This window comes from Montipora foliosa, chromosome 3 (assembly GCF_036669935.1).
Source record: "Montipora foliosa isolate CH-2021 chromosome 3, ASM3666993v2, whole genome shotgun sequence".
Lineage (NCBI taxonomy): Eukaryota > Metazoa > Cnidaria > Anthozoa > Scleractinia > Acroporidae > Montipora > Montipora foliosa.
The window spans coordinates 64,861,968-64,884,467 of NC_090871.1; the positions used below are offsets into that span (position 1 = coordinate 64,861,968).

General features: G+C 40.2%; 3 protein-coding genes across 4 annotated transcripts in view; 1 reads left to right on the forward strand and 2 right to left on the reverse strand.

The window, feature by feature from the left end:
- LOC137997961 (DNA ligase 3-like) overlaps window positions 1-10,211 on the forward strand; it is a 28,486-nt gene extending 18,275 nt beyond the window's left edge. Inside the window, exons 18-27 of the mRNA XM_068844305.1 lie at window positions 558-700; window positions 1,860-1,934; window positions 2,031-2,177; window positions 2,503-2,536; window positions 3,582-3,784; window positions 6,563-6,640; window positions 7,584-7,619; window positions 8,526-8,611; window positions 8,908-8,977; window positions 9,964-10,211. Coding sequence (XP_068700406.1) covers window positions 558-700; window positions 1,860-1,934; window positions 2,031-2,177; window positions 2,503-2,536; window positions 3,582-3,784; window positions 6,563-6,640; window positions 7,584-7,619; window positions 8,526-8,611; window positions 8,908-8,977; window positions 9,964-10,068 — 977 coding nt within the window. The 3' untranslated portion in view covers window positions 10,069-10,211. The remainder of the gene's footprint in view (window positions 1-557; window positions 701-1,859; window positions 1,935-2,030; window positions 2,178-2,502; window positions 2,537-3,581; window positions 3,785-6,562; window positions 6,641-7,583; window positions 7,620-8,525; window positions 8,612-8,907; window positions 8,978-9,963) is intronic.
- A 930-nt stretch (window positions 10,212-11,141) lies between these two features.
- Window positions 11,142-18,934, reverse strand: LOC137997965 (glyceraldehyde-3-phosphate dehydrogenase-like). Of its 2 annotated transcripts, XM_068844311.1 has the most exons (9): window positions 18,634-18,934; window positions 18,235-18,453; window positions 18,069-18,120; window positions 17,869-17,968; window positions 15,961-16,277; window positions 14,220-14,358; window positions 13,972-14,145; window positions 12,477-12,661; window positions 11,142-11,629 (listed from the first exon to the last, which is right to left on the reverse strand). In XM_068844311.1, exons 3-9 carry the CDS (start codon window positions 18,092-18,094, stop codon window positions 11,563-11,565), a joined length of 1,008 nt encoding a protein of 335 aa, XP_068700412.1. In that variant the 5' UTR covers window positions 18,095-18,120; window positions 18,235-18,453; window positions 18,634-18,934; the 3' UTR covers window positions 11,142-11,562. The 2 variants fall into 2 exon arrangements, with proteins under 2 accessions (XP_068700412.1, XP_068700413.1); XM_068844312.1 differs by lacking the exon at window positions 18,634-18,934 and having other exon boundaries at window positions 18,069-18,140; window positions 18,235-18,363.
- Window positions 18,935-20,873: 1,939 nt separating this feature from the next.
- Window positions 20,874-22,500, reverse strand: part of LOC137997955 (cyclin-dependent kinase 11B-like) — a 17,474-nt gene continuing 15,847 nt past the window's right edge. Inside the window, exons 11-13 of the mRNA XM_068844296.1 lie at window positions 21,767-21,833; window positions 21,495-21,629; window positions 20,874-21,411 (exon numbers count right to left, since the gene is read on the reverse strand). Coding sequence (XP_068700397.1) covers window positions 21,313-21,411; window positions 21,495-21,629; window positions 21,767-21,833 — 301 coding nt within the window. The 3' untranslated portion in view covers window positions 20,874-21,312. The remainder of the gene's footprint in view (window positions 21,412-21,494; window positions 21,630-21,766; window positions 21,834-22,500) is intronic.

A 22,500-nucleotide genomic window follows, 5' to 3' on the forward strand; every position in this document is an offset into this window, starting at 1 on the left:
CCGCCCACAGCCGGATGTTAAATGTTAGAGAGTTATGTTAGATGACCCGAGGCCAGGGTTGAACCCGGGGCACAGAGGTGGGAGGCGCAGTTGATAACCACTAACTCCCCTTCTAGCCTCGCTACGACGAGCAAATTTCAAAAGGATATTATTTCAAAATAAGAGCAGTAGGTCTAATTACATCGCATAAACAGAAAAGAATGTGACAGTGGTCGCCATTGATGAAAGTGGTCTTATACAGGCTCATTTTAAACGTCGCATTTTACATGTGCCGAACCTTATGCAAGTGAGCGAAAACAATAGATTTTTCTCATTTGTATTAGATTCGGCACATGCGAAAATAAATGCGACGTTTAATACGGGCCTTACTTTCGCACGTAGACCCAAAACAAGCAAAACCTCACCCCTCATCCCATCTATAACCCTACAATGCATGCTCAGAGCTCAAAAGTGGTTTTGGGAACTTCCCATTGGCTGAGATTCCGGTGGGAGATTCTAAATCAGTTTGAAAGTACACCAACAATCAAGGCTTTTTTTCCATACTTAACGATCTCCAGGAGGGCTGATGTCCATCTTTCTGATGGGGGTCTGGGATCCAGCGTCAAAGCAATGGTGCACTGTGGCCAAGTGTGGGAATGGACACGATGACAAAACTATCGAGAAACTCAATAAACAACTGAAAATGAAGAAAATCAGCAAGGTTTGTAAAACACGAGAACAATAATGTAGCGTTAAATTCGTCTCTAAGTTACGGTCATTATTTTTCCTGGCTGTACTGATTCAATAATTGGCAAGTTGGGACGGCCTATTCAACAGTACAGCTCTTTAATTTAAAGAGAGACTTAACTGATTAGAGTGTAATGTGAAAGTGCTAGTTTTGTACCCCATATGAACCATGTGAGCGTTAGCCCTACCAAAGGAAGTGGGTCCAGCCATGAACAGAGAAACTCTGACCAGGGTGGGAATTAAACCTACGACCTTCGGGTTAGATCACCGCTGCTCTACCGACTGATCTACAAAGTCAGACGGGAGCAGGCCGTGGGAACTGGATATGTTAACGTCACGGCAATGAACATGTACAAGTACAAGGAAGGGTTACCTTTTTACAAACGTTGGCCGTGTAGCACTTTATATTTAGACAGACTTAACTGATTAGTACTAGTCCTCGAGTAGCGAAAAGCGTGACGCTTTCTTTCGTTTTATTCCGGCCAAATAAATATTTCTTCAACTTGCATTCGCTAACTTTGTTATTGCCTTTTCTGTCCAACTAGTTGGGTGATACTAAAACAATTAGACCCGTAGTCCTTGCGCGCCACGGGTTAATAGCCCATTAGGAAAAGCCGAATGGGCTATTGACCCGTAGCTCTTGCGGGCTACGGGTCTAACTGTTAAATACACCAAAAAAAATTCAGGTGGCTCCAAAGGGCAGCAGCCAACCGTTTCCCGTTTCTCGTTTGCTGTATCCCGTTTACCGTTTGGTGTTTCACGTAAACGCGATGCCAAATCTCTAATATTTGTAGGCTTTGTATTAGCGCGGGAAAAGACATGTTGGCATGTCGCAATTGATTTCAGTTTTGTTCTGATTGGTTGATGAAATAGCGCAAGTTTTTTTCGTCCAATCAGTAAGCGCCAGTCATGAGAGCAGCAGGTGTTAGGCACAGGCATGTTGGCAATAGACCATTTTCGAATTCTCACGGCTGGACTGGATCTAGCATGAAATGGAGGCTAATACGGGCGAATTAATTTTTGTGTGAAAAGATTTGCCCGCATTAGCCTCCATTTCATGCTAGATCCAGTCCAGCCGTGAGAATTCGAAAATGGTCTATTCGCAGTCGTGAATTATTTTTGTCGTTATTTAGGACCCGTCCAAAGTTCCCTCATGGCTGAACATTCATCGCAGTCTAGTTCCAGACTTTGTTATTGAAGATCCTAAGGTTTGTTTTGTAGTATCGTATGTTTTGTAGTATCGCATATCGTAATCTGATTTTTAACAGCTCCGTTCATTATTCTTCTTAACTTTGCATCTCTAGAAAGCTCCAGTGTGGGAGATAACAGGAGCGGAGTTTAGTAAATCAAGCACACACACGGCTGATGGGATTTCAATTCGATTTCCCCGGGTGACACGGGTTAGAGATGACAAGGATTGGAAAACAGCTAATGATTTGCCTCATTTAAAGGTTAGAAGTTCCTGATTGGTTAAAACATAGTCTTGTCTGATTGGTTGAAATGTAAATAGTCTGATTCCGTCGACCAATCATAACAGACGCTGACAAGCAATTAGCCAATCAAAATTCAAGGAAATACATGCAACCGGCGCAAAGAGCGGGAAAACGCTTGACAGCAAGCTGCAATAAATTGATCTTTTGCTTTTACTTCTGATTGGCCGCTGAGAATATTTCGCGAGGTTTTCTAGCCAATCAGCAAGCGTGTAATCTATTTGAACTGTTACTTTTGTGATGTCAAATGTACAGTTTTTTACTGTTATCTTGTACGTTTTCGCAGCTCTTGTTCAAGAATTCGGCAAGAACGTCGAAAAGTGAGTATCACACTTTTCTATACGCTTGAAAATCAAGACAAAGGTAGTTAAAATTCCTATTCAGTTGCGCCTGATGAATGCATTTTGCATACGAATGAACCCACCCTCCGTAATTCTTCCTTTCATTTTTGAAGTCACCCTTAGACCCTCTCCATCACTGTTCTTATTTAGGTCATTCCTTTTCACGCGCCTTATCCTTTGCCATCAAAAAGAGGCAAGTGCAGATTGGGACAAAAACAACTGAAATGCGACATAAAGACCCACCGTACGCTAGAGTTCATTCCCAATCCCACACCTGTTTGAGGAAAACATTTTCCGTCTCATTCGTTCGCCAGCCGGGGTTAAAACACACTAATCTAAAAAGTAATGCGGTGGATCGGGAAAAGCTTGAAATATCGTCACAAAACAGTAACTTAAGACCCTATGTAAAAGATTATGTTCTCTTAAAGTGGTACCATGATCAAAAAATCAAATCTTTTTTTCTTTGGATTCAAAACTATGTTAACCAAACACTAAGTGAACCAAGTTTTAAGCCTTAATTTGAAAAAGAAACTTGTTCATTTTCACTGGAATTTTTGTATTTAATGGTCCGCCATTACTAACTTTAAAATCTTGAGAGAGCTGGATCGAGGAGAAAATGACGTCAAAGGCCCACTAGTTTAAAAATGCAATGCATTTGTACGGGAATGAATTAATATGCAGTACGGGAGTTTCGGGCTTTCAGATTTTTGAACTCGTGTTTTGCATACATAACAAACTGCGTTTACACTCTGAAATTTAAGCTATTGAGTGAATGACATCATTTTTTCCTAGATCCAACCCTCTGAGGTCCAGTCGGTCAATTTTGAACGTGAGTAATGGCGGACCGTGAAATGCAAAACTTACACGGGAAGTAAACAGCCTTTGGATAAAAATCAAAGCTCAAGATTTTGCCAGGCAGTTGTTAAGCAAACACACTTTCAAAATCTGAAGGAAAAAAGGCATTGATTCTTTGATCATAGTACCACTTTAAGTCGTTAAGTGCTCATTTATTTCATACCTGAAGATGATGCTGACGTGCCGAGTAAAGGTGATGACGATGGCGGAAATGAGGATGACCACGGTGATGATGATGATGATGACGAAGAGGAGGAGTCAAAAAATGTGGAGATGAAAGATGAGAAACCGGACGAGCCTACGAAGCCAACAATAGAAACTAGAAAAAGGAAAGTGCCAGAGAGTGACCAGGAAGGATCGCCAAGTAAAAAGGTAAGCTGAAACTTCAGGGTCGGTAACTGGTCGCTGTGATCATGTATTTGGATTGGGTTTAACTCGGGTTCAGATCTGGATTTTTTTCAGTTTAAAAATTTCCTTATTTGGATGTAGCGTAGCTCATGCATTTTCCAGCGCGTGCAGCTTCGATCTTATTTTTGTCCATATTTGGGCATAATATCGTCAGCTTTGTTCCAAGGAAAAGAGTTGCAAGTTACACGCTTCAAGCTAATGTGCTTCTGGTTTGGCTTAGTGCTTAGTTTAGGGCTCCCAGCACTCGGCAAATTCCACGTGACGTGCGGGTGGCTTTGTTTACGTGACTAATGGCCTTTCTTGTTCACGTGACTTCTTACGTGACTCATGTTACTAGGGAGTTTAAGCAAAACGACGAGCTACGGCTACGGCATACGGGCTACGGCAACGCCACAAAAGCAAGAATATGATTGGTTGAAAAGGAAAAATAATCGTGTTGCACGTGCAGCACCAATTTCCGTGCATTTCTGTGCCGTACTCCACAAAACAACAACGTGAAATCACCAAATTTTAGGTTTTGACGACAACGTGAGCACATAATCACGAAACAGTCAGTTTCTGTTTTGACTTTAAAACCGTTCGTACCCATCCAGTTACAGGATAGTTCACCTGTATTGTACAAGGTGAACAAGACGGAATAATCACGAAATACTTGCGACAGCGCAAAGTTGTATTTTGGACTGCCGCTTTCGTTGCCGTAGCCGTCGTCTTTACTTAAACTCCCAACTCATGATGAGTTATTGCTGGTTTGCCTGCCAAAGCCTAGTAGATAAGATAACGTTATTGTATCACCTCGGGATATCTGGAATGGTAAGAATTATTCACAAAATAATTATATTATCACCTAATAAGAATTTTTCAGTAAAAGGCTGAAACTAAAATGAAATTTATATGTATAAGAAAAACAATAAAAATAAGACAATATATTTATATTTTGGCGCATCGAAACATCGCGATTTCAAATAAACAATCTATTTGTTCACTTTTGTCACTACAATGTCGTTCTGTTAAAGATTTGTTCCGAGAGTTCCCAAGAATCGTTTAGATCAGGTTTCGATGATTTGAAATGATCAAGACCGGCCTTAAAGGCGTTGATGTTTCCTGAACTTCGGACTCCCAATGGTAGCTGGTTCCAATATTTAATAACTCTATTACTGAAAAAGTCATGCGCAGATCATAAAGAAATGATGCGAAATAACTGGTAGATTACGGGTTTGGTAGGCTATAGTTTACTAAACCATTCACGATTTGAGTCTCGATTAAGTCACCACGCATTCTCCGTTCGAGTAAGTTTGTTAATCTGAGACGCTGTAACCTTTGACGATGAGGGAGTAGTCCCTTGTCTTTAATTATCCTAGTACATGTAAACTGTCTTTGGCAGTCCTCGATGGGCCATTTCCGAGATGCTGTTGGTCTCGGTTTCGAAGTGAGTCTTGGTGCTCAACTATTGTAAGGGAAATGAGTTTGATTTGCATAAGAATACGCAACTCATTTCCATTTGAATGGTTGTGCACCAGGACTCGCTTTGAAACTGAGGCATGCAGCAACTCGGAAATGTGCTATTGCGATTATAATAACATGGGTGACAAATTACTCCTTAATTTTGGCGCGAAATTTCACATGTGAAATCACAATGTTGCTATGGCAACTTTTCCTACAGTGGCAAAATGGCGCCTTCTGAACGTAATTTGTCAACCATGACATTACCCATACTAATACCCCATTATAATACCCCTGGCCCAGTTTCTATATCTCGCATATGCTTCAGAGATGTCATTTTAAGCCGGCCACATTAGCCGGTTAGGTTCAGGAAGAACTGGATGTTTGAAACTTTGAAGACAGAACGCACGCTTAAGCAAAACAACTTGACAAGGGCGAAACAACCGTAAAGAGTTAACATGTTTTGTTTATGCTTCTGGTCACAGATGGCGTCGAAACAATTTTGTCACACGGTCAATAGTTTAGAGCGACTCTCGAACTCTGGCGTTTTACCATGTAGAGCTAAACTAAACTTACTTTCATTTACGGGACTGGCAATCACAAACAGTCCGACCAGTGTCAACTAACGTCCATCAATCATAATAACAAACCTATATTTAGGCGCGTTTTCCGAACAGACCAAAAATGGACAAATTTTTCAAAAAAAACAGAGGTCGTGTCCGTTTCGTAACGGGAGTGCTGGCGCCCGTGGTCCCGTTGCGCAACGTCGGGACAAGAGCTTTCTGTTGTTTGGCACGCGCTATCGAATGCGTTTAACGTCTTATCCGTTCCGTTCCCTTTTCCCTCTTTCGTGTAAACAAGTTTAAATTCATCGTGCCATTTAACGCGAGATGGGGAGAGAGAACAGCAAACTTCAACAAGTTATCGACCAGCCTAGAGTCATTTTATATCGATAAAAGATTATGATGATCCAGGTTTTCTCGACCGTGTTTGGAAAGAAACAATTTAAATAAACAAAACACGACGTATATGTAGGCAATCATTTTGAGTGCTCAAAGCGCTGGACCACCCAGCTGCAATGAAATTTCGAGAAGTCTTTATTCCAATAAAGTAAAGTAAAGTAAGGGTCTCTTCTGTAAATATTTGTATTCTTTTTACGAGTGGGCCCTCGAATGGAGCGGTAATGCATGATTTTGACAAAGAGAGTCTCTGGTCACTAAATATTCATTTACCAGGCGGCAATCGATCTTAGTTCAAGGTTTTGTTGCTTTTGAGTGATTTAACTGTTTTTTTTTTGTGCAGTCAAAGTCTTCCTGTAAGTACGGATCAAAATGTTATCAACAGAGCAAGGAACATCGCCAGAAATTTACTCATCCACAGGTAAGCGTGTTAAAAAATATTTGAGATGTGGGAAAATCTTTGTTAGAATGCTTGGCAGTCCCTTCTTTCTCGTTTGTCTGTCGCACACTTGACGATAATTGAACAAGAACGTTAAAAAGGATTGGCTAGAAATGACTCCACTTTTTGTGAACGGGCTTGCTTGATCACGAGGTTGCATACACGACGGACTAAGAAAGACGGACTGCAAGCAGTCTAAATATGTGTTAAAAATTAAACACTTCTCGTTTTTTGTCTCATTGAAGCTTAATTTTAGTGTATCTCGAAGAAAGAAAATATATAATCCGACAAAAAAAGCCGATGGTGCTGTTGTTTGCTTGGTATGTCAAACCAGTCTTTTGCATTGCGACGTCATACTCGTACAAGTCCTTTCCTGTCCTCTCCTCGCCAAAGAAGGTGGGGTGGAGGAAGGCCCCGGGAACGAGTTTGACTACTCGTGAAATCCTCGCATATGATATATTTAAAATGCTACATGACGACCTGCTTGTGTAGGTTTGAAATGATTAAGCGACCCGCAGTCCGGTTATTTTTCGAAGGAAATAAATCATTGACACCAACAGGTCGGTTCTCTTGCGTCGTAGAAACTAGAATTAGTGTATATTAATTTTAAACGCATTTTACTTGTATTAGTACTATCACAATTATTGAATGCTGTAACAGTTTTAAGAGTTTTGGAAACTCGCACTTTCTATTCCACACACTACCTCGAAAACGGAGGTGTACGTCTGCGAAAACGGCGGTTTTCGAAAAGGTCTTGTCTAGAGTGAAGGCTTTTAAAAACGGATGTTCAGGGAGGTCTTAGTGACCTTAGTGTAAAAAGAAGACAGCGGTCAGTTAAAACACCGCGAGATGTGTGTGGTTTTTATGATCCTAAATTTCAGGGCCAACAATCTTTTACACGATTGATTGCCTTTTTTTTCCCCAGGAAGGTGAGGGAGACTTAGATAAAAGGAACAACAAGGTAATTTTAGTTAAATGGCTCTCCAGCTTATCTTCAAATGCTGAACCTTTGAGCGTGCGCGTTGTGTTAAATAGCGACATTCATACCAGGCATTCTGGTCTCCAGAGCACTCCGAAACGTTTCGCCGACCACGTGACCAAAGGAAACGGAGGGTTCTGGGAACGAGAATACATACCAGGTAGAGAATGACTTCGAAAGTAATTAAAAATCCTCCGCGTGTGCGCAACTTTAAGCCCTCGTTCCTTGCTTCCCGGGACATAAGGTGCCCTTAATAGAATAAGTACGACACAGCTTGATAGACCTAAGCGACTAACTCAAAGTTGTACCCAATTCAAATCTCCCGGGGTTAAGATTCTTTGTGTATTCTATTTGCATTACAATAGCTGTGGCTACACACACCTTGGGTTTGGGGCCTTTCGGGGAGTAAATGGCTTGGGTTTGGTTCAGCTAAGATTTCATGTTACCTTTGGGGATGCGAATACACAGTAAAATATTTCCCTCAGTGTAAAATATAATTAGATATGAATTCACTGACCTTGCAAATTAGTTCTGCTTTATGATTGGCCAAACACCTCAGCGAGCAAATAAGCCGTACTTTTCAGTTGAGGAACTGTTCTGAGGAGTTCCTTTGTTCTTTTTTATGTACGCATGGAAGTTTCGGTCTAGGGAAAGCGGTTACACACAAAAACGTCCTTGCCCCCGTGGGTAAACGCTATTTTACCCATGGGTAAAAGGGCTAGTGTAACCACAGCTAATGTGGTATTCACATTTAAATGATATGGAAATACCTGGATCAAAACGTTTTATTCCTATAGGGATTGGATTAAATTCAATTGGGTACAACATTGAGTTAGCCGATTAGGTTTATTATAAGATTAAAGTGGTTTACTTTGTTTCTATATCCAGGGTTTAAAGGATGTCTTTCGAGGGCTGACGATTTTCGTTTCGAAAGATGTGGATGAGTTTAAGAAAATCCGAAGATACATTATTGCGTATCCTTTTTGCATTTTTTGTTGTTGTTGTTGTTGTTGTTGTTGTTGTTGTTGTTTCTTTGTTCGTGATTTGTCGTAGTCACTTCACCGAAAATCTTCTTGAATTTGGCGGTGATGTGCGGGCAATTTCCATCTTTCTATTTGGTGCAGCTGAAAAACGGAAATCACGTCAATGCTATTTCCTTGCAAGGTGCTTTGCCCACGTGATCAACGTTGCACGTGCTGCGTGCTTTCCCGCGCAAAAACATTTTTAATGGGCCCATTGGCTCATGGTCTAAACTTAACAAAAGTTTCAGTTACGATGGAGATCTGGTAGAGGAAGAATATGAAAAGTCAAGCGCAACACATATTGTAAGCAATACGAAGGTACGGAACCTGGTTTTTGCATATTGCTGCGCTCGACTGACGGTACCTAATAACAGTATGGATGAAATCAGTTCGTTCCACAGAGTGCAGCGCAACTATTGGTGCGTTGGTGAGCCCTGGCCTTCCACCATTGCATCCAGATTTGATTCCCGAACTTGGTGAATGATGTCATGCACTGGAACTGCCAATATAAAACGATTTAATTATCATTCGGAGTTAATGACAAGACCTGAGCAGCCATGGCAGCCCATTGGCAGACAATAACCCTTTTCACGGTTATTTTTTCTCATTTGCATTACAATATAATCTAGCATGTATTTGAGGCAATTTCAGGCTATTTTGTTGTTTTAACCCGAAGTTGCCTAGCATCCACGTTAGATTACATTGTAATGCAAATGCAAGGCTGCTGCCTAAGAAATTTTAAAGGGGCCCTCAGAGCTAAACGCTGAGAACTTAGGAGCCCAACATATGAAGTGAAAGGTGTTGCTGTGAAAAATAAGGTGCCCAGAGCTATTCTTTGGGAGCCCCAGGCTACCGGGCTCCTGTTAGGCAACAGCCTTGAAATGAGAAAAACTAACCGTGAAAAGGGCTATTGTGCAGCGAATATCGCACGCCATTGTACCCAGGCCCCGTTATCCAGCGCTGTGTATACAAAAGTAGAAGCATCCTTCAGTCGTCGCCTCCGCTCGCGAGTGAGTGACTTAACGAACGGAAGCGGCGGCGGCTGAAATTCCGGCTATCCCCCCTCTAGTTCTTTCGACTGCGCAAACGCTGATGATGTATTACGATCTGCGATGTCTCTTTCCTCGTTTGCCATTTCCATGCCTGGACAAAGTGACTCGAACACAATTCACCAATGGAGCCATGGCTTGAATCTACATTAAAAGAGCGCGAAAGTTGACTGCTTCATCCAGTAGTTTAAATAGTATTTGAAATACAATGTATTTCTAGCTTTGTGGTGCTTATATTTTCTTTTGACTTTTTAGGATGAAGAGAAAGAGGAAGGTTCAGCCAAACTTGTTTCGCCAGCCTGGATTTGGAAATGTGTTAAGAAAGGCCGTGTTGTCCCTATTGACAACTTTGTTTTATAGGAGTTCCCCTTGAATGTATTTATTCTAAAGAAAATATTTTAAGACTTCCAAAAAAATTCAAAGATTAACGTGAAAATTTCTCGTAGAGTCCAATCTGAAAAGGACAGTGCGTGGCTGTGCGCGAAGATTATAGATGGTTTTCATTCACGTGATAAGCCGGCCATTTTGGCGCACAAGACAATAGCAAATTATGGCTCTTGTTTTGCATTATAATAGAGTCAAATTCCCAAAAGACTTTTTTCTCTATTGTTCTGTGTACCAACATGGCTGCTGTGGCGTCATGTGAAAACCATCTATACACAAAAAAATGTACCTTTCAGTGTTATAATAGGTGCATAGGCGGTGCGACTGCAAACCAAACAGAAATAACATAGAGCGATTTTCAATTGAGTGTCGTAAAACCAAAACCAAAGTAATTACACGTAGCCCACACAAAGAGCGGGAAAATGTGCACGCGCGAGCCACAATTGGTTTCACTTCTGATTGGTTGAAAAAGTGGCGCGAGAACTTTGAACCAATCAGTGAGTGAAGTGATCATAAACCAAAGCAATTCGCTAATTACTTTCGACACTCAATTGAAAACCACTCTATATCACAAAGTGAGGTTGTAGTTTCATTTGTAAGGCAGTGACCGAATAAAACATGGAATGTTTTTTTCTTTCAATGCTATACCGGGAGTATGGATTGGTTTTGCAAAAGAACCTGGTATCAGGCTTGTCGCGAAGCGTCGGAAAGGTGTCTATTTTTAGACACAAATTGGCTAACTCAAGGTTGTACTCAATTTAAATCTCCTGGGGTTAAGATTCTTTGTGTGTTGTATTTGCATTTAAAGGATATGAAAATGCCTGGAACAAAACGTTTTTTCCCAAACGGTTTGAATACAACATTGAGTTCGCCGATTTGGTTTTGTTTCATTTCCCGCAAGACTTGTTTAAAAATACACTGATGCTGAAGGGGACTAAGCCATTTTGGGTAAATATTACTCTTGATAAATGGACTCAAGATCAGCGATATTCTAAAAAAGTCTCGATGAGAGTAGAAATGTTACTGCAGCAGTAAGAGGAAATTACACATTTCACAGACGAGACCTTTTTATTTCACAAAAGTCACACTAAACACTAGAATAAAGGCAGGTCGAACACTGGTTCTTCCACAATTCTCATTTTTTACCAGTGTTATTCTAACAATTATTTTTACTAATCTCCACTTTGGCAAATTAGCATTTTCTGTTAGTGTCTATTTAAACCAAACTAATGACATGCACCTTGCTTGCACAATTTATATTGTCCACTTTTATCAGATCCCTAGAGAAGAAACAAATTGTAACGAAATGGAACTCCACAGAAAAACCAGACTGCAATAGATAGTGCATCAAAATTAAAATTTACTTGGGTCCTCTTTGCTGACTTCAACAAAGTTCCTTCCACGGCTGCCTTTAAATTCAGTTAACATGACTAATATGATGCAAGAGTTAAAAGTCTTTGATTGCCGAGTTTAGGCCTTAGACATGAATTTAATCAAGTCCACAACACGATGGCTGTAACCGTACTCATTGTCATACCTGCAAGAGGAAACAAGGAATTTATTTTTTTACTTTCTTCTGGGCATATTATTAAGATTTGAAGGCAGATGAATTTGTCAACATGTGTAATTTAACCTCTTAAAAACCCATTGACACATGTCATAGCAGAAAGAAAACTGGACTGGAACATAATAATCATCTTCATAAAAAAAGGAAAAATATGTGTACAATACAATCTTCTATTGTACAACAATGAGCATGTGTACCAAACAATAAAAAGAATGATCAAAAATTGATTTAAAATGACATGTTTGACTTCAAGGAGGGTACGATAATTACAAATATTCCACCGAAGTGGCGGAAAATATCTGAAATATCCACCACTAAGGTGTTAAGATACTTGATTATCTCTGGTTGTTGCATGAAATGCATTTCTTTATATCCAAGTCCAACCAAGAAAACATGGAGAACGAGATGATTTAGAGGTTGAATTTTTTTTTTTGAAAGATACATGCTCAGATGTTTCTTATGAACAACAAAAAAAAAATGGACATTTTTCTTAGCAAAACTCAAACAAGGGGCATGACAGCACGCAGAAAAAGCTTAAAATTAGAGGAAAGAGGGTCAGACGGTAGCAGTTCCAATCAAGGTACATCATGACGCTTTGTCAGGATATCAGTATCTTCATTCCCTCTATTTAAACTTGAAAAGGCAGCAACAGACAAAACTACCTTTATCCATAGTCTTGTTGGGAGGCTATATGGTTCCTACCATGGCGTTATAAACTGAGATACCAAGTGACAAATGCCACTATGTACATCACTAAACTACTTTTAATCTTTATTGTAATTAATAATAGCAGGAGAATAACTTGATTGTATCTTACCATGCAACCAGCTTGACAAAAGTCGGGCTAAGTTGAATTCCAGCTAAGGCATCAAAGACTGAGGAGTGAGTGTCCCCAATAAAGTCAGAGGACACAACTTGATCCTCAGTGTAGCCAAGGTATCTGCTTAGCTTAAGAGACTCAGAAGCTTCCTTCACAACCTTTTTTATCTCATCATAGTTGGTCTACCAACAAAATCAATAGTAATAAACAGTTACAACAACAGGTTGTTTCCTTGGAAGCTAAAAAAACGTTCTGTGATGGAGTTCAATAACATTGTCAGAGAACATGTAAGTGCAGTCCTGTGAAGGACTGATGTTTTGAGAATCTGAGTGAAGTCACCAGTGTGAGGTAAAAGCTGGTTCTTGGTCAATCCAACAAATAGGATGCTTCTTGTGAGTAACCATAATTATTGGAGTCATGCAGGGCTAAAACTTGGCAGTCGTCAGGTCACCAACGGCGACTTAACATGTGCCAGCTAAAAGCTGGGGTGACTTTAATACAAATTTTTCCAGCCCGATAAATCGAAGTACAAAGTTAAAAATATTGTCTCATTGGACTACCATTCTTTTCTTTTCCCAAAAGCTAATTTCGCTGAATTCTGTGAACGTTTATGTAAGTGGAAAATTACAACAGGATTTAACCATTAAAATTTTGGAGCTGATCAATCCATGATCGGCCACCATTTTGACTTTTCTGTTGTCAAGCCTCACCCAGAGTACTTTGCTGTCGTTTCATTTTACATGCTATTCCTTTCACAGTTTGAAATGCACGTAAGTTTCAGCTAAAAGTTTCAACGTGTAACAGCAGCTTGACAAAGGAACGTCTTTAGAACTGATTTGCAGCTTGTGTAAAAGAACGACATGTGATTAGGACTTTTTTTTTTAGCAAAAACCAAACAGCATGAAAGCACAAAGAAAAAGCATAAAATTAGAGAAAAGAGGGTCAGACGGTAGCAGTTCCAAAAAAGGTACATCATGACACTTTGTCAGGATATCAGTATCTTCATTCCCTCTATTTCAGCCTTTGTTAAGCGTCTAAATGTTTGAGTGTTGATATTAGCTAAAGCCCTGTTAAAATCTGTAATGGATATCCCGGAGCATTATTGTGTCCTGAGTGACTAAGAATTTCAAGGAAAGTGGCCTGACTGACCACCAAGCACTGATTTAATTTTTGGCCAATGATGGGGAATCATGAAGAAGCAAAAGAAAAAATCAGAGCAATGGTTAGTTTAATCTTTGGCCTCTTCATGCAACTTAGACATACATTTTAGTTTCCACTTCTCACTTTGTTACAAGCAACAGGGGCTGAAATCAAAATTGGATTACAATCATTATGAAATCATTCAGACTGACTGATCCACGGCACTTGGCTATCATTTGGTGTTCATGAAGTCATAAGCAGCTCTAAGACTCTTACATGTAACTCCACTACTAGTGAAAACAAACTTAGATGGGGCAGGGCATGACAAAGCAATAACAGAAATTAATCATACCTCCTTCTTAAGGCGGCAAGTTAGGTCCACAACAGACACATCTGGAACAGGCACACGGAATGCCATCCCAGTCAATTTGCCATTGAGTTCAGGAATGACCTTCCCAACAGCTTTAGCAGCTCCAGTTGATGCTGGAATGACATTCTGGTTAGCTCCACGGCCATCGCGCCATTTCTGAAGAAGGAAACAGAGTTAAAAGTTTCACAGGATTCAGGATTTCAAGAACCTGACTTCCAGAACATACAAACCTTTCCACTTGGTCCATCAACTGTCTTCTGAGTAGCAGTGAAGGCATGGATCGTAGTCATCAAACCCTCTTCTATACCAAAGTTGTCATTAATGACTTTGGCTAATGGAGCAAGGCAGTTGGTCGTGCATGATGCATTGCTGCAATGTACATACAAACCACAGGGGATTCAATAAAATATCACGTCAACTGGGAGATGGTTTGAGAAGAGTGACCCACTGTTTACAAACGAACCCAGTGAGCGTGTAAAATACTGTTTTTACCACTCAAAATAAAATTCATCTTAGCGCCAACGTGTAATTTTCTTTTTATTACAGAGACAGGAGTGCTTTACTCACCATTTTTCTTTCTAACACCAAGCACAAATTTTGTCGCAAATTCTTGCAGCTTGGCAGAAGGAATTTCTTCTTCACTTGCAAGGAACTCCTTGAATAGTTTTAAGTTGCATGGAATTTTATTCTTTGTGTTACCATTTTTCTTTTTTCTCAGAGAAGGATTTTACATCAACTTCAGAGAACTTCACAAATCTAATGCTGTCATTTTTCACTGACTGTTTGCACAAACAACCAAGCAAAGGCAGGAAATGACGTCATCAATATCCTCACCAGTGAGGATATGGAAAATAACACCACTAGCGTCCTGATGTAATTTTGTGTGAATTTTACGAGGTGTATTTTCCAGTAAAGCACTTCTGTCTATATAATTAAAAAGACCCTGTCTTTAACTCTTATGGAATTTAAGAAACAACGACCACTACGGCAATTCAACAACGCCAAAACGCAGTGATATTATTGGTTAAAAGAAGAAAAATGGTCGCACTGCACACGCGGCACACATCCTTGTACATTTCTCTCCTGTACTCGTCAAAACAGTAACATTTTGAAAACAATGTGGGCATACATTGTGAAATCATCATCCTCCCTCTTTTCAGCAAATTCGTCTATACCAATTCATTACTGGTAACTGTTGTAGGATACTTCGCCCATGTTGTACAATGTAAACAAGAGGGAATAATCGTGAAATACTTAAGATGGAAAATCGCCATAGCCCGCAGGGTTTCTTAAACTCCCTATTGCCTCCTAGGAGGGAGACCCACGCTAATAGATTTTAGTCAGTCTAATGCCAGTCAAATTTTTGGGAAAGAAGTAGCAGACTTCTCTTCAAATGAAGTAGCACTGAGACAACTTTTAACGACTGTCACTACTTTGAAACCACTGAAACCATGTTAGAATCTACATTGTAACACTTAACAGGTAGCAAGTTTGTTTCCATGTATTCTTAAAAGAGTGATTTATTAAGTCTCGGGAAAATATACATTTGCTAATAGAGGGGTTTTCAAGTGAGTGCCGTAAAACAAATACTAAAGTGATTACTTCGACCAATCAATCATAGCAAGTGCAAACAGCACAAAGAACCAATCCAAATTCATGGCAATTCTGTGTAACTTGCAGAAAGTGCGGGAAACATTGCGCACGCAAGTCACGATTGGTTTTGGTTTTCCTTTTCATTGGTTGATATAAAACTGGTGCAAGATTTTTAAACCAATCACCAAGCATAGCAATTGCAATTGCGTCATTACTTTTGACAGTCTTTTGACAACTGCTTTAATAATTAACACCTCAGTACAGTTGTTTTCCCCAAAAAACGTAGACAACCACTGGATAAAGTGCTATCCAGTATAAATTATGTCATTTGGTTTCGATACAGTGGACAGTGCGTACAATGGGGCAAAAATCACCTACCTAACAATATTCATGGTGGCCGCATCATACTTGGACTCATTCACTCCCATTACAAACATAGGGGCATCTGCTGATGGAGCAGAGATTACTACCTTCTTTGCTCCACCTGTCAAGTGTGCACTGGCTTTCTCTATTGTGGTAAAGACACCAGTCGACTCCACGACATACTCGGCACCACTTTCCTTCCAGGGGATTTCTGCAGGGTTCTTTATTTGATAAACAGTGATTGGTTTTCCTTCAATAACAAGCTTGCCATCCTTGACTTCTGTTGTTCCCTTGAATCTTCCATGGGTTGAATCATACTTGAACATGTACTCCTACCAAAAGTATAACGTAACATGGAAAAGAAAGAAAGAGATTAGTTAACTTAGCTTATAATCATGCTGCGGTACAGCTGCAGTTCTGCAATAAACTTATCTATGACCCAACACTTGTGCAGTGTATGTTGACAATAAGTATGGGTTATTGACCAAGCGTGAGGTCAAGATGGCTGGATATTGGCCAAGTTCTTTTTTTGCGTTTTTATGGACCGAGACGAAGTCGAGGTCAATAAACACGCAAAAAAAGAACGAGGCCAATATCCAGCCATCTTGACCAAACAAGTTTGGTCAATAAAGGATTTATTATATGACTTAAAACACCAAAAAATGATCTTTGATCTTGCGGGACCAAGCGAGAAATCCCGAGCGGGCAGTATCGCTCCATCTTGCCCGCTCGGGTAGCCAATCAGAGCGCGCGATTTGGTTCATCTTGCCCGCTCACGGAGCTAGTCATATAATAAATACCTCTTACTGACCGAGTTAGAGTTCCATGCTGTAAGTTACGGACCAAGTTTTCTTCCATTGATTTATGGCCAAAGTGGGAAGCGCGCAGGCCAAAAATTAACAGGAAAAAACAAGGATCCAAGAAAACAGGGCATGCAGGAAAAAAAACTGTTGAGGTCAAGGAGAGAGTTTAACAGCAACATATGATTGGCATGCATAAAAATCTGAAAAACGAAGAGATGTACATGTAACTGGATTTTTAAAATACTTGCTTGCCAGATTCAGACAGTTTCACAAGTTTATTTTACATAGACAACACGAAAAAACTTGCTAGAAAAATTATGTCATGCAGAGGGTCCAGGATACATTTTTGTATGATTTATTGTCTGTCTAACAAATAGATTCCATGTTGCCATGCATCTGTTCAGTAGTAGATTACTGAAGATATCAAAGTGGTAAGAACATCAGTGACACATGAGGCAATAATTTTACTGTTCTTAACACATTTTGACATCATCTGTGATCTATTACTGAACAGAGGCACAGCAACGTGGAATCTATTTGTTAGACAGACAACAAATCATACAAAAATATATCCTGGACCCTCTGCATCCAAATAGACCAAAACATACCAACACGAGTGTATGATGCCAGATTTAGCTGGCATTCCAGGGAAACTCAGTAATCTTGACCCCAAGTATTCACTTTGTTCAACTACGCACGTCTTTTATACAACTTATAAGGAGGGTGGGGAGGGTAAGTCAGAACATCACAGCACGCCACATTTGTCTGGGTTGAACTATTTACACTGAACGATTACCGAAGTTTTACAAGGACGATCTATGATCTCGAAAAACTGCATGCTACCACCTGGCAAATTGTCTTAATCTTCATCTCCTTACCTCTGCTTATAGTGATGGCTTGATTTTACGCATCAGTTTATATTTGGATCTCCTTATTGTTACTCAGCAAAAAGCTTGCATGAAATTAAAGCTTAATATTAAATTAAGCAAACAACAAATACAGACTCTTTCCAAGGCGACACGAGAAAGCTAAATACCAGCTTGCGCAGCATCATAGCATCGACTTTCCTTGGTAATTTTAAAGCAAGCGATAGACAAACAATATTAAAGGCTTTCAATACCATGTAGGTCAAATCGATGAACGGATCGTTCACTGCGACAACTTGTACTTCGGGATGTTCCAGGGAAGCACGCATAACAAGTCGGCCAATTCGACCGAATCTGCAAGAAATTGCACAGTTTAACAACCAACAACAAGCCCAAGGAGATGACAACTAAAATTGTTGATCAAATACAGAACATTCCAGCTGATTTCACTTACCCGTTGATTCCAACTTTGACCACCATCTTGAGTCAAACTTTTGGGTGTGATTCTGCCACAAAATGCACAATTCTACCTCAGCAATGAGATGAATAATAATTTGAGTTAAGATTATCCCTATTGAATTAAGTTATCCCAAACTGAATGCGAAGGAAAGCCAATTTACCTTCAACAGATAAAGTATACAAGAATCGCCACGTCCCCGGCCTGTGTGGAAGAGGTCACTGACTTGTAGAAGGCACCGTTCAAGTACATTCCATTCTAGAACTTGATTGGTTCAGCAGGAACATGTGATCCAGGTCGTGCAAAGAATCACGCGTGATACGCACAGAAGCAGCTAAAAATTCGGACAAACTTGTCTCTTGCGTAAACAAATCTGACAGGTCTAAAAAAACAGACTTGAAATAATGAAAATCATTTATGCTCTGAACTTGCTATACTGAGATTTGTAGGAAACTCGGGATTGTAGTGGGATTGTGGACTGCAGAATTGTTAATTAATGAACAATTACGTAAGAGGTACACAACGAGGAAGTTTTTCATTAAATAAAACTACCAAACCTTACACAGTTTTCCCAGGGAAGAGGTTGATGAATATTTAAAAGGTTACTTGCGCAACGGAATACTGAGTACCCGTAGCAGATTAGATTACGTGCGAGCAGTCTCTTAATCTTTCGTGACGCGCGACATCGTGAAAGATGTGTAACCGCAAGCTGCTATTAACGCGAGCGCGGGTGTTTCTGTGCGCTCTTAGCATTCCCACTCCGCACCCCGCCACCCCGCGGGAAAAAGTAGAGCTGATGGCAGTCTAATAGCAGATGACGACTAACTTTCCAAGTATTAAAAGGCCCTTTGTACCACTCGTTTAAGGGCAAATATCGCTTTCTATGCTCCAAAAATAATCAGCATTAGCATATAATAAAACATTAGAAACCGTTGAAGTTGCGCCCTGATTGGCTACTCAAACTCTAATCGCAGCAGGAATAAATCTAGTTCTACATCCGGCTTGGTCGGTAAAAATCTCGAAGACATCATACCAACCGTAAAATAATATAAAAGAAGAATATAAAATTAAATAAAGATAACTATATTATTTGGGCGGTCAGTGTTTGCATATAGATAAAAACTTGTTTTCATCTGACCTAAAAGTTCAAAAAGATGTTAAAAAAGTTGGTAAAAGTTAACGAAATTTTCGGCAACTAACTACTGCGTTCCTCAGATTTCAACTAAAATGTTTCTGGGTTGACGCTTTGCTCGAATTCATTCTCGCTTCAGTGTTGACAAAAATGGCTTATTTACACCCTTGGGAAATACAGTGCAAGGAACGAGAACTCTTTGCCGCGATTCCATATGTTAAAGGCATTTCGGAACAAGCGCGAGGGAACAGAAAACATTAAGATCGCGTAAAGCCAGTCAGAACACTAGGCGACGTGTTTAAGAAACCCAAAGACCGTCCGAAAACAAATCAATTCACAGGAATTGTCTATTTAAGAAATAGAGGACGTTCTCCGTGTTTCCATAGCCTCATCTTAACATGACGGGGAGTTGCGAGAATTCGCCGGAGACAGTTCTGCAAACCCGAGAAGCAGTCGAGAATTCTCCCAACTCCCCCGAGTGTTAAGATGAGGCTATGGAAACAAGGAAAAAAGTCCTTTATTGCTTTTATAAAATGTTTCAAAGTGTGGACAGTAGACTTAATTAACATTAAGACAAAATAATGTAAAAGTGGTCGCCATTTATGAAGAAAGTGGTTTATTCACTTCAGTGTCGGTCAAATGTCCATCACTAGCAAACTCCACTTCGGTGAATAGTTTTCAATTGTTAAATTTACGACCTCGGCCATTGTGTCTCTAGCTTTCTGATCGGTTCTCTCGATTCTGCAATTCTAGCTTTCTCATTGGTTCACTGGATCTCGGTTACTTAACAATTATTCCATGAGCGCGCATTGGATGTGAGATGATCATCTCATATCCAACAAGCGCGAGTGGAATAATTGTTTCATTAAAAACGCCCCCAGAATATAGGAAACTAGACTACAATAAAAATAAAAAGGCCCAAAAAAATCACGCCTATGCTTTCCGTGTTTGTAGATCATGGTATAATGGCTCATAACCCATGATGGCTCAGCCAATCAAAACTCTCGAATTGCATTATCCAATGATCCAGTTTTTAATAACAGCCATTATACCTGCGTTTGACCTTTTATGGAAATGAATGCGGCAAATGTCGCTCAGCATAAAATCACTTTCCGGTCGTAAATAAAATTTAGTAAAACCGAAGGTTGAGAATTAATAAAACAATTATTATTAGATGCGAGATTAGCCAACTCGGCGCTACGCGCCTCGATGACTATTCAACGCGGGCTCATGGAATAACTGCTAACTAATTAAAAATCAGACCCGTAGCCCGCAAGGGCTACGGTTCAATAGCCCAAGAGGCGAAGCCGAATGGGCTATCGACCCGTGGCCCTTGAGGGCGAAAGGTCTAATTGTTTTAGTATCACCCAACTAGTCGGACAGAAAAGGCAATAATAATGTTAACTAGCAAATGCGAGTTGAAGAAATATTTATTTGGGACTAAAACGAAAGAAAGTGTCGCGCTTTTCGCTACTCGAGGACTATTACTAATAGTCCTCTAGTAGCGTAGCCAATCAAAATGCAGGATTTGCATTAGTCCACTAGTTGGGTGATACGAACACTGCTTGTTGAGGGGAGTTAAACATTTTCCTTCAATGCAATTCAATTTTATACAAGGTCAAAAAAAGTTTTCGTAAAACTAAAGTAGGAAGAATACATACAAAGCTGTTGCCATTTAGAAACAAATTCTTTATTTTAGTTCTACAAATGATTTTATGTACAATCAATATACGTAAGTAGTCGTCCAACAACCTCCAGATTTGACTGATAGTGCGAAATTTACTTCTTCTTTCTTGCAAACGGGCCTTCAAAGTGATGCCCGAAAAGCCCACACAAACAAGGCAACAGTCTTGGGGAAGAAAATGTTTCTTGGCGAAAAGCAGAAATGTTTCGGAATCTCAGTATTTCAGAACAATTTTCTTTCCCGACAAAACTTTTCCCGTCCGTTTACTCGCTGCGAGAGACAATTCGGGAGACAGTGTTCTCTTTACAATTTCGTCTAATGCCCAGTTGCAAGGGATTTTTATGCTTGGGTTCAAAACACACCAATACTCAATCTCGTAGACATATCTCTTTGTTGTTTTACTGCCAGCAGGAAAATAGTACCCCTTAAAATTTAAGAGTGAATCCGACAACAGCTGCAGAGCCCTTCTTTGAAGCCGGCATTCTGAAGCCTTCGCTCCCATTCCCGCTGTCTCCTTCATCAGCCTTGAAAAAAGAGAAAATAAAATCGCTGTTAGAGTAACCTCGTCACCAAGATAACCCGGCTGCACCCCACTCTCCCGACTGACCAGTTTTGCAAACATTGCCCCTCCCTCCGGGGCTTGGGGGCTGTGTTCCACATCCTTTTTCTTTGGCCGTTTCATCATCTCGCTCTTAGCGGGCCATGTTGGAAACATCGAGGGATCCACTGGTAATGGCGATTCCTATAAGACAACACAGAAAGCCAAAGTTGTTCGCAACGAGGAGCACTTCATTTTAAAGACGATAATGATTTTGAAATTGTTGCTTATATTTCCCTGGAGAAAAAGGGACTCTTTTGAAGACCTGGAGGAATACTCACAGCGAAATATTGATGCTTTAAAGCGTCCTCAGCAGTAATTCTTCGTCCGGGGTCATAGGTCAAAAACCTGACGCGCAAACAAATAAGAAAAAAAAACCATTTTAGCCAAAGCTTAAAGTAATTCACCAAAAGCGGTATGGAATCTAAATAAAAAACAGCTGCAAATATCAAAATAAACAAGCACAATTAATTTCAGTTCATATGTTTATTTACCCTCGGATTTTAGAGTAGCTTAGTGTAACTAGTATCTGCGAGCATTAACCCTCCCAAGCATGATACACCACAGAGGACAAATCACAACACCGGGAACTACATGCCCTACACTTTGCCAATAGTGTGTGGGTCTTTTCACGCCCCAAAAGGATTTATGAACATTGAAGGGTTGTGAGACGGGGCCTACAGTTTATCGTCTTTATCCGAGACAGCACTTTCTCCTCAGTTATTTTAAGACCCTGAGCGTTGTTCCAGTCGGAGTCGAACTCACGACCTCCCGCATGGCAGCCCGGTGCTCAACCAACTGAGCCATCGGTGCGCGGTTAAAGACAAAAAAAAAAAAGAATTTTGAAAACAAGAGGATTAGATTGCTGAGATGCCACTCTTGTTTGAAATTTAATGAACGCAAATTTCAAAGTTAGGACTCAAGACCTAACGTTAACGTTTCCATACTCTTGCCTTGTGCCGGTCTTTGTTATCTAAAGCAATAGTAAGTCTCGTTTCACATCTAAAAAGGTGTC